Here is an 11,807-nt window from a genome sequence, read left to right as displayed (position 1 = left end):
TAAGCTGAGTGTACAAGTCCGTTTCTCACCCGGTTGTATGCGTTGAATATATCAAAAACAAAATAGACAAATTGTATGTACCATATATATCTATATAATATTAATAATTCAAAGTTACCTTTTTTTTATATTATTATATTAATTTTTAATTTCCACTTAATTAGTTCCTAGGGACCTTGTACCCGAATGGCCGAGAACTGTTGTCATCCATGAAGAGTCTCTTCGTTGAATTCGTTCTGTAGGTCTTTGTCTCCTCTTTGGTTACTACACGATGATCTTTTGTCCGCACAAAGTTCATCGACGTCAAATGAATGGGATCTGTTTTTTCTAGAACCATTTAATTTTCTCAAAATTAATCAGCCGAGAAGCACTGTATGTTAAGGCGATCCCTTTCACCTTACAAACATGTTCGATACACTGCTTCGTCGTTGACCACACCGAGTATGCGTAATTTTTCGGCCAGCCCGAAACAAATTCCGTGATGTAGGAACCGATACCGTAAGCCTCCAGCTCATCGGTCATGTCCCCAATGAATTTTCCAGTCGGGGGATCTGGAAAATGGCTGCTTGACACATAGATAACGGAATCGGTGTCGTAGTATAAAACTCGTGTATCCAACATCTCTAGATATTCGTACAACTTCAAACGGGCCTGTGCTGTAACAAAAGCTGCAATTACCACATTCACAGTAGGCAGAGATTCCACAGCCTCGTCGGCGTACTCCCAGTTGATTACAACAGTTTGTTCATTCACAGGAGTTATACTGTTGACATTCTTCGACGGATGCGCAAGGAGATCAAAGCATTCCTGAGGATCGTTGACGATGGTCGTTTGTGGTTGGTTTTCACGTTGTCCAAACTTTCCCCAGAACGAATTCAACATTAATTTGGCGAGGGATCGAAGACCAGGGTTATTTTCGATGCGTTCCGGTGTTAGCTTCACTTTTTCAGCTTCTTCAAAATCCACCAGATATTGTTGTTGTTTCACCACATCGTTTATGCAATCCGCGGGCCAGCCGGAGGCTTCCTGTTTAATTTTGATGAATTTATTCATCATTTCTGTGAATAAACCCGGCTGACCCGCCGCATGGTTGTATTGACGCGTTTCGTAGGTCCACACTTCAAACACTTCCACAATCCTGTAGCCTTTTTCCAATGCTTTCACGACTTCTGCAATTACCCATGTCCCTGTGAACAATCGTTCTTCCTCTGTATGGCAACACTCACGCTGCTGTGAACTTTCACCACAGCTGTTGCAAAGGGCGAACATTAACTTTCCCTTCATCCTGACAGGGAGAACGGGGTGGTACAACTGCGCGGGTGGTAAAATTTTACATTTCACCATGCAGATCCTACATAAATTGTGGGGTGTCCTAGAGGAAATCGGCCGTACTTGCACACAAAAGGGTACAACGAACATACATCGATGTATTTGATGCGCTCACCCTCGTTACATTTGTAGTATGTAACAGTGTTTCCGGTTCGACCTCCATAAAAACCGTCACGAGGATTCAATGGTGTTGTTGTCAACACGGGATGGTTTTCGACAAAATCACGCACTTCACAACTCTGTTTTAATAATGCGCGGAAGTTACATTCCCACATTTCGATGACTTCAAATCCCAGGTTGCGAAGTCGAGTCGTTTTAATGGTGGTGGCCTCGTAACGATTTCGCATGGTATCCATTTTACCTCCTCCAATCGATGTGTCTCGGTGAAATTTGAAACAGCTGGTGCATCCATGGAAGTAACAACCGTGAAACTCGAATACCTGACGCTGCTCCTCGTTAAAACCGTCAACTTTGAGTCCTCCTCCTACTAGGTGTTCTCGACCTGTACCGGCGTGGTGTATGGTGATTCCTCGTACGTTCTCCTCCCACAACAACCATTGTAAAGCGATAACCGATTGATTATCAGCCAATCGGTAACCACCACGGGGAATAACGGCGATTGTATCGGCTTCCAGATAGTTTCGTGCAAACACCTTATTACACGCTGATGCTATTGTTGTTGCTTCGGTGAATGGACAAACCTTACACTCGTTAAGAAGCATCGACCTAAATGAAAGACAGGCTCTCATTAGTATTTCAACGTCCGACTTGCAATATGCCACGATTTCCTCCTGGAAATTAAAAACATCATTCTGATGCTCTTGATGCATCATCATTCTGATGCTTAAAAACGTATGTCGGTCCTCGGGCTTCATCTGATTCGGACCGTAAAATTCAGCAGATGGTAAAGGACCCACGTATTGCTGATTTTCCAGGGTGTTAAACAAGTGTGGAAAATAACCCTTTTTAAAGTTTCCAGCAAGGCCGAAAGCTTTAGGTAACTTTGCCAGAGCCATTGGAAAATAATTTAGCGAATCCAAAAATCGCACATTTCCCACCTCAGCCAAAATAATTTTTGTCCCCCGCATAATTAAGTTTGGCTTGATATCCGTTTTGGTGAGAATATAGTTCAGGATGAACTGATGGTCGAATGCTTGACCGTTATGTGCAATCACTGTCACTCTTTTGAAAATTTTCCTTTGATTCAACACAAAGTTCATAAAATTTTCAATAGGGTTGTTGATAATTACGTGGGTCCTTACGCCGCATTTTTCACAAAATTCCACTTCCGTATCTAAACAGTTGGAACAACACAATTTAAACACACACAATGTGGTTTCATGCACTGCACTGCCGTCGGTCTGAATGGTGTCCTGTCGTGTTTCCAAATCGTAAAATATGAATAATAAATCAGTAAGGCAGGGTTCCTTTGTGTTTGGCTGAATATAACACTGTTGATTTATCTGATGGTGTTTTTTACAGATCTTACAAAAAATTTCACCACATTCATGCCTACGTTTTCCATCGACAGTTTTAAAGCACCTTTGACACAATCGCAAGTCGGCACACACGTTGGATGTCTTCTTAATCCGTAGATGATTTTCCAAACATTTCCGGCTCCTGAAGTGACGATGACAATCCACACACTCTTTTTTCTCCTCAGCCTCGCACCGTGGTGATTCACGACAGCACGGACAAATCCCATTGCAACGATGGTTGACGCGTGTATTGTAGGGAAGATTACATTCTTCGCAGTAGTAATCACAGGAAAACGCAGAGGTTAACGATACAATCGCGTTGTAATGTTCTTTGTGGAGTAGCAAATTAAGGGTTGGTCCTTCACTTTGTCCTTTAAAAATCACCTCTCGTCCACCGGCACCGTACTTGAACACAGTAATTCTGTATTCGGATAAAACCCTTTGGAATGCCTGCAACTCCTGAATCCCGGCACCCTCTGCGGGAATATCAACACCCGCTCTCTGGCACAGTTCCATAGCTCGTATTCCTTGTATTTGTCCAATGTCCCGGCGAACCTGTACGAATTGTGGATCACTGGTCAGTTTCGCGATTAACACAACAAGTGCCCGTGGCAGGCAAAGGTTATCTGAATTTTTTATAACAATAATACCTCTTCTTGCAGCACATTCTTCTTCGAAACTATTATATTTTGTTTTCTGGGCACGCCCCATACCCACCGGCATCTTAATAACCGTCACTTTTATCTGAAAAGTTTCAGTGTTCACACCAGCCGAATTAGATTGGTATACTGATTGCACCAAATCGAGCACCTCATCAGCGGACACTGAATGCCTTGGTTTGAAGCGTGCCCAGGCTTCACCGCGAACAAGTTCACTACCAGAAAACGAAAAACCGACGCGATCCTCCGGATTGAGTCCCTCCAATGAATGTTGAACAATTGAGGTTATTCCGTTGCGTATCCAATTCACGGGATGAATGTTCTCCGGAACGGGGTTAATTTTAAAGGAAACAGCTCGCTGGATTAGGTTAAAACGGCCAGTCGATTGTTCAACAATGCTTGTTGTTGTTGTGGTTGTTGTTGTTGTTGTTGTTGTTGTTGTTGTTGTTGTTGTTGTTCTTGCGATTCAATCTCATCTATTATGTGTAAACTCATGTTGTAGGACTCATCGTCATTATCTACAACGGAGGATTCATCTTTTGGAAAAAAATATAAATAAATTAATAAATATATAAATAATTTGTATACATATATATTTATAAATCAATTTACCATTGTTTGGTGTCAAGCCAAGTTCATCTATAACGTAGAAAATGATGTCTGAAGATTCAAGATTATTATCATCATTATCATTCACAAAGTGGAATGCGTTGTTTTCTGTAATAAACACAAATAAATAAATAAATAAAAATAAATAAAAACAACTTACCCATGATAGCAGAATAAAAAGGTGAAGTAGAAGTCTAAAAATAAAATAAAAAATACGAACAAAAATATTCGCGAGGATGATCAACAGAGCTATTCTTTCAAATAACAGTCAACAGTGTTAATAAACTGATGGTTAATGTAAGAATATGAAAATCTGAGCGGAAGACTCTAAATATAAGACCCTGTACCACCACCATCCCTACCATTACATTTCGAATGTGGGGGCGTTTCTTCTAGGGTGGTGATTTTTTCACTTCATTAGGTGGTGGTTGTTTCTTTTTATCTATTTGGTGGGAGTGGATGGTTACTTGTGAGTGGTTGACAACAAGGGTGTAGGTGTAAAGAGTGAATTCCAGAGTGGGGTATTTTCTTTAAAACCATTTGTATTCTGAAGAATTAGACAGTCTAGAATTTTTATTTAATTCTTAAAATCATTGGCAATATGTCAGTCAGGGCAAACGTGATTGAGGTGAGTTTTTAGCTTATTATATTATTACAATTTACTTATTAAACATATATTTTCTTCTATAGGAAAATTGGGACGACGATTGCGGCGGGCCTTCCTTTTTTGACACAGATTTTTACGTAAGAACGGAGAATCTACCGATCATCCGGTATCCACCTCACGGTCTCACTCGTGGGGAAAGAAAGGCGTTTAGACTTCGCGAGGGTGAACGTCACCAACGATTGAGGAGAGAGGCTGAGGTAGATGCGGCAGCGGAGGACGCTGAGGTGGTGGCAGCAGAGGCGGTGGCTAAGGCCACTGTAGCCAAAGCCGAAGCGGCAGAGCGCCGCGCCGTTGAGGCTGCGGCGACACTTGCTGGTCTCCAAATAGAGGCTAGACGGCTCCGCATCATTGCGGATTCATCAAGTGCAACAGCGAGGGGAATAGCCGTCTCCCTCGATGCAAAAAGACGGCATAAATAATATTTTATATATATATATATGTCGGAGGGTTCATGTGAAACGCAAGTAGTACTATGGGTTGCATACTTATAGTACTTGGGTGGAATCAGCGGAAGTGCTAAGCAGGGGATGGTACTCGAACCGAGGGTGACGGTAGAGGAGACCTGCGAGGGCGGACAGTTAAGCTCCGTCAGGGAAGCTGCGTAGAAGTCTTGGCTTGGCATAACCGTCGGGATCACCGCGTTTCATACAACTCCTACCTAATTGTTTGACTATTAGTTGTAATCCTGTGCCTGTTAGTTCAATTACATTGTAAGGACTATTTGCGTGTTATTTAATATTCGAAATGGCCGATAATCCTGACCGCGCTGCGACATATATATATATATATATATATATATATATATATATATATATATATATATATATATATATTGTATTGAGAAAGAATTTAATATTAAAAATATACGTTACAAATAAATTTGAATGTTTTTTTTCAATTACCTCACTGATTGAAAACATCGGTGATAAATATGATGTACAGAGTGTTGACATTTCATTTCAATGTTGGTCATTGAGTATCGCGGTAATGGTTTATTAAACTCTGTTATTGACAACTTACCGTTTGAATTACATATACCATTTTATCAGTACTGTGGTCCTGGTACAAAATTGAAAAAACGACTAGCGAGAGGTGATACAGGTATCAACGAGTTGGACAAAGCCTGTAAACGACACGACATTGCCTACGAGGAAAATAAATCGCTGCAGGATAGACACAAGGCAGACTTTGTTTTGGAAAACGAGGCGTGGAACCGAGTAAAAGTCAAGAACGCTAATTTGGGTGAAAAAGCAGCCGCGTGGCTTGTAACAACGGGAATGAAGATAAAAAGGAAGCTCGGAATGGGTCATCGTACACAACACCAATCAAAAATTTCATTCAAGAAAGACATTGTCGACAAAATCGATAAAAAGATTTTAAAATCGGTCGACATAAAACCAGGTAGCAAGTCACTACGAAAAATCGCTGCAGCGGCAATAAAAATAGCCAAAGTCAACACTAAACGAATTGGGGGTCGAAAAAACGTGAAGATACCTAGAACAATTCCGTTTAGTTCGAAACAAGGAGGAATTCTGCCATTACTGCCAATTCTCGCTGGTTTATCAAGTCTTGGAGCATTAATGGGTGGTGCTGCCGGTGTGGCAAAAACAATAGTCGACGCGAAAAATGCGAAGAAGAATCTAGATGAACAGAAACGACACAATCAACGCATGGAGCAAATAGGAAAAAAGGGTAGTGGATTGTACTTACGAAAAAACCCAAAAGGGTACGGTTTGTTCTTGGAAAAAATTCCAAAAAACTACCGATAAGAGTGCCCGCACGAGCACTCTACGATCATGAAATAATCAAATTTGCCAAACAATTGAAAATACCCTATTTTAGAGGTGTTTTTATGCGTGACGCTCTACCTTTGTATCCTAAGAAAAACGAAAGTGCCGTCGTGAACCTGGACGATTCAACAAATTACGGAACTCACTGGTTTGTTACGCAAAGAGAGGAAATCAAGTCAAGTATTATGATAGTTTTGGGGATTTACGACCACCGTTGGAGATAATTCGATACATGGGAAAAAATTGTCAAATTTATTACAATGTACACCCTGAGCAGAAGTTTAATGAGTCATCCTGTGGTCGTTACTGCTTGAAATTTTTATACAATATAAAACAATGAATACTTTGTCATACTATAATAATAATAATAAAGAAAAATCATTAATTTTAATTGAGTTTTATTTGATGACACACACACACACACACACACACACACACACACACACACACACATGCACACACACACGCACACACACATCCACAATTGCTGTTGTTGTTGTTATTATTGTTGTTGCGTTTTCTATTATTTTGTGTTAAATAAGCAGTGAGCTAAACTATTACTCAGTCTTATTTGAAGCGTTGTGAGAGCAATGTCATATATATTTACTCTTACAAGTACCAGCCACATATTAAATATCGATTTTGTAAATCCTATTCAGTTGGATCCCGAAGTACAGTACGGGCTCGCCTTAATTGGATTTCATTCGTACAACAGTATTCCGAATATTGATTCAAATTGTAATACGTTTAACTACCGGAACATAGCCAATCGTATCGGATATATAGAAATCCCCGAGGGTGCATATGAAATAAGTGATATTGAAAAATATTTACGAAAGAGAATTATTCAAGATTCCATTGAAGACGAGTTAGCGGAAGGAAAGATTTTATCGATAAAACCTAACCATAACACCCTCAAGTGCGAAATATATAGCGAAACACTTGCAATTGACTTCAGCACACCGTCTTCTGTTGGGAAATTGTTGGGTTTTTCGGCAAAACTTCTAGAAACAGGAACACTTTACGAATCTGACTTACCTGTGGATATAGTAAAGGTGAAAACATTACATATCGACTGTAACATTACCACGGGTGCATTTTACAAGGACAGACCGACACACACCATCTACGAATTTGCATTGGACAGCAACCCTGGCTACGCGATTGACGAAACGCCAAGACATATTATCTATCTCCCCGTAGTGAACAGAAATCAAATTTCAAACATTTCACTGCAGATTTTGGATCAAAATTTTGAACCTGTTAATTTCCGAGGGGAGGAAATTATTATCCGATTGGAATTGAAAAAGCTCACGTAAAATGGGTTTGACTTTCGATTACTATAATTCGGACAACAACAGTACAAATCCATCAGTATATGAAAAACCGTCATCGTGTGTGAATCAGCTTAATTATCAACAGCAAAAGAAGAAACAGAAGCAGAAGCAGAAGCGCAGCCCGAAGCAACGTTTGACTCTAGACAACGTATTGTTTTTACAATCACTGGGTTACAATGTCGTTGTACAATCAGGTGTTCGAGGTCTACCGCAAACCACGGTACGACGAAACAATTCAAAAAATGGAAACTCGCACCTATTACCCATACATAAAATCGTTCAATAATAATGACGTTATTGAAATCTCCATAAACCAGAGGGATTCCTGGGTACTGATGCACGAGGCGGCAATTGTGATTGAAGGGGAGCTGAGAAGAGATGGAGGTGAAGGTGAAGTTTCACTGGTCAACAATGCTGGTGCATTTATGTTTGACAATATCACGTACGAACTAAACGGAAAAGAAGTGGACTCTGTTCGTACACCGGGAATCGTTTCCACAATTAGAGGATATCTTTGTTACAATCAAATGGATAGCAATATTTTGAGTACGGCAGGATGGTGTTACCCAAACAATCTAGTTACGACCAAGAACAAGTCAACGTTTGTTTTAAGAATACCACTGCATCATCTGTTTGGTCTATTTATCGACTATAAACTAGCTCAATTTGGCAAACACACCTTAAGATTGGTCAGAGCTCGAAGCGATCTAGATGCTATTGTGTGTAAATCCTTGAAAGATACAGCGCCCACCTCAGGTATCATCAAAATGACCAACATTTGTCTAAAAGCACCCATTGTTGTTCCAAATGACATGCTGAAAATAAAATTGTTGGATTCGATAAAAAATGATAAACCTATACTTTTACCATTCAGAAGATGGGAATATCATGAACTGCCACAATTAACAACTGGATCAACGAAGGAAATTTGGGGTGTGAAAACATGTACAGCTGTGGAGAGTCCACGATTTGTAATTGTTGCTTTTCAATCGGACAAAAGAGAAAATGATTCGGTTGATACGACCGTCTTTGATAATATGCACGCCTCGGAAGTACGGGTCGTGTTGAACTGTGAATATTATCCAGCTGAACGACAGGGTTTGAATTTTGCCAAACACAGTTATACCGAATCGCATTACAACTATACTCAGTTTTTTAACAATTTCAAACATGATGCATCCCAAGTAAAGCAACCTCTACTCGATTATTCAACGTTTAAGGATAATACCATATTTGTTATTGATTGCTCCAAAAGAAATACAGCACTGAAACTGGGTACTATAGATGTTAAATTGGAAATTGAATCGAGGGTCGCATTTCCCCAGAAAACAAAGGCATATTGCGTAATCGTGCACGATTGTGTTTTGGAGTATCTACCGCTAAGTGAAATTGTACGCACTGTGACTTAAATATAAGTTGAATATCGGCATCACAATGTGAATAGAACGAGAAAATATTTCATTGTGTAAACACCACAACGAAATAATATATACTATATATATATATATATATATATATATATATATATATATATATATATATATATATATATGATGGCATGGTGAAATGTAAAATTTTACCACCCGCGCAGTTGTACCACCCCGTTCTCCCTGTCAGGATGAAGGGAAAGTTAATGTTCGCCCTTTGCAACAGCTGTGGTGAAAGTTCACAGCAGCGTGAGTGTTGCCATACAGAGGAAGAACGATTGTTCACAGGGACATGGGTAATTGCAGAAGTCGTGAAAGCATTGGAAAAAGGCTACAGGATTGTGGAAGTGTTTGAAGTGTGGACCTACGAAACGCGTCAATACAACCATGCGGCGGGTCAGCCGGGTTTATTCACAGAAATGATGAATAAATTCATCAAAATTAAACAGGAAGCCTCCGACTGGCTCGCGGATTGCATAAACGATGTGGTGAAACAACAACAATATCTGGTGGATTTTGAAGAAGCTGAAAAAGTGAAGCTAACACCGGAACGCATCGAAAATAACCCTGGTCTTCGATCCCTCGCCAAATTAATGTTGAATTCGTTCTGGGGAAAGTTTGGACAACGTGAAAACCAACCACAAACGACCATCGTCAACGATCCTCAGGAATGCTTTGATCTCCTTGCGCATCCGTCGAAGAATGTCAACAGTATAACTCCTGTGAATGAACAAACTGTTGTAATCAACTGGGAGTACGCCGACGAGGCTGTGGAATCTCTGCCTACTGTGAATGTGGTAATTGCAGCTTTTGTTACAGCACAGGCCCGTTTGAAGTTGTACGAATATCTAGAGATGTTGGATACACGAGTTTTATACTACGACACCGATTCCGTTATCTATGTGTCAAGCAGCCATTTTCCAGATCCCCCGACTGGAAAATTCATTGGGGACATGACCGATGAGCTGGAGGCTTACGGTATCGGTTCCTACATCACGGAATTTGTTTCGGGCGGGCCGAAAAATTACGCATACTCGGTGTGGTCAACGACGAAGCAGTGTATCGAACATGTTTGTAAGGTGAAAGGGATCGCCTTAACATACAGTGCTTCTCGGCTGATTAATTTTGAGAAAATTAAACAAATGGTTCTAGAAAAAACAGATCCCATTCATTTGACGTCGATGAACTTTGTGCGGACAAAAGATCATCGTGTAGTAACCAAAGAGGAGACAAAGACCTACAGAACGAATTCAACGAAGAGACTCTTCATGGATGACAACAGTTCTCGGCCATTCGGGTACAAGGTCCCTAGGAACTAATTAAGTGGAAATTAAAAATTAATATAATAATATAAAAAAAAGGTAACTTTGAATTATTAATATTATATAGATATATATGGTACATACAATTTGTCTATTTTGTTTTTGATATATTCAACGCGTACAACCGGGTGAGAAACGGACTTGTACACTCAGCTTACATCGCAGCCACCACAACTACACTTATGAGCCTCAGTCAAATAATCAATCACAAAAAAAAGGTGTATCACTACAAAAATTACCATTGAATAATTAATATTGTATATGTATGTTTTCTGTTTAGAAACACGGTATTTGCAGCAATCAACGACTGGGATTCGAAAGCAACAACGAAAGAAAGAACTTTTTCACCTCTTTTTCATGTATCGAAATAACAAAATGTATAATAAATTGTAATATAAATGTACAATAATAATAATAAATTGTTAACTTATTGATATGTTTTTGTTTTTAATATGTAATAAATCATAATTATAAATTAATTGCATTTTCATTCACTCTTGCGTCTTCCTACGTTTTTTGGCCTGAGGTGGCCCACGACTCATACACTCGTGACGTCACTTCTACGCTTTTGGTCTGAAGTGGTCCACGAACAGGTAAAATAAACAAATGCGCGCATACGCGTCTTCCTTCGCTTTTGGACTCAAGTGGCCCACGAAAGGTGCGCATGTCATACACTCATGACGTCACTTCTACGCTTTTGGTCTGTGGTGGTGGCCCATGACTCATACACTCGTGACGTCACTTCTACGCTTTTGGTCTGAAGTGCCCCACGAAAGGTGCGCATATCATACACTCGTGACGTCACACCTACGCTTTTGGTCTGAAGTGCCCCACGAAAGGTGCGCATATCATACACTCGTGACGTCACACCTACGCTTTTGGTCTGAGGTGGCCCACGACAAGGGTGGCGCTTGCCCACATACCGACAAAGGCTATAAACCATCACAAACAGATGAGTGGCGCGTGCCCACATGCCGACAAAGGCTACAAACCGCCCCAAACAGAGGGGTGGCGCGTGCTCACTTGCCGACAAAGGCCAGCAACCACCCAAACAGATGGGCGGCACGTGCCGACAGGGTCGTGACATCACTCCTACGCTGTTCGTCTCAAGTGCCCCACTGGCGCCAGAGGGGAGGGGGGAGGCGTGACGTCACACCTACGCTGTCTGTCTCAAGTGCCCCATATTCTA

General features: G+C 40.6%; 3 protein-coding genes across 3 annotated transcripts; 2 read left to right on the top strand and 1 right to left on the bottom strand.

Moving 5' to 3' along the window:
• Positions 1 to 327: 327 nt before the first annotated feature.
• Positions 328 to 2,345, bottom strand: LOC126264369 (uncharacterized). Its single transcript, XM_049962037.1, has 2 exons — positions 1,393 to 2,345; positions 328 to 1,351 (listed from the first exon to the last, which is right to left on the bottom strand). The coding sequence occupies exons 1-2, from the start codon at positions 2,343 to 2,345 to the stop codon at positions 328 to 330; spliced, it is 1,977 nt and encodes a 658-aa protein (XP_049817994.1).
• A 5,507-nt stretch (positions 2,346 to 7,852) lies between these two features.
• LOC126264368 (uncharacterized) lies at positions 7,853 to 9,278 on the top strand. Its single transcript, XM_049962036.1, has 2 exons — positions 7,853 to 8,017; positions 8,064 to 9,278. The coding sequence occupies exons 1-2, from the start codon at positions 7,853 to 7,855 to the stop codon at positions 9,276 to 9,278; spliced, it is 1,380 nt and encodes a 459-aa protein (XP_049817993.1).
• Positions 9,279 to 9,427: 149 nt separating this feature from the next.
• On the top strand, positions 9,428 to 11,579 carry LOC126264367 (uncharacterized). The gene is made up of 2 exons (XM_049962035.1): positions 9,428 to 11,325; positions 11,507 to 11,579. Exon 1 carries the CDS (start codon positions 9,428 to 9,430, stop codon positions 10,613 to 10,615), a length of 1,188 nt encoding a protein of 395 aa, XP_049817992.1. The 3' UTR covers positions 10,616 to 11,325; positions 11,507 to 11,579.
• The last annotated feature ends 228 nt before the right edge of the window (positions 11,580 to 11,807 follow it).

The sequence above is a fragment of the Aethina tumida genome, chromosome 1 (genome assembly GCF_024364675.1).
Source record: "Aethina tumida isolate Nest 87 chromosome 1, icAetTumi1.1, whole genome shotgun sequence".
Taxonomy (NCBI): Eukaryota; Metazoa; Arthropoda; class Insecta; order Coleoptera; family Nitidulidae; genus Aethina; species Aethina tumida.
Note: the sequence above shows the minus strand (reverse complement) of the source record. Positions and strands in the feature narration are given on the sequence as shown.

What these genes read in the sequence shown, in the direction of transcription:
- LOC126264369 (XM_049962037.1), bottom strand. Translation starts at nt 2,345, where the DNA reads ATGGCTCTGGCAAAGTTACCTAAAGCTTTCGGCCTTGCTGGAAACTTT. An exon ending in TTGTACCCTTTTGTGTGCAA is followed by an intron (nt 1,352 to 1,392) that starts GTACGGCCGATT and finishes CAATTTATGTAG; the next exon opens with GATCTGCATGGTGAAATGTA.
- LOC126264368 (XM_049962036.1), top strand. Translation starts at nt 7,853, where the DNA reads ATGGGTTTGACTTTCGATTACTATAATTCGGACAACAACAGTACAAAT. An exon ending in AACGTTTGACTCTAGACAAC is followed by an intron (nt 8,018 to 8,063) that starts GTATTGTTTTTA and finishes TTGTACAATCAG; the next exon opens with GTGTTCGAGGTCTACCGCAA.
- LOC126264367 (XM_049962035.1), top strand. Translation starts at nt 9,428, where the DNA reads ATGGTGAAATGTAAAATTTTACCACCCGCGCAGTTGTACCACCCCGTT.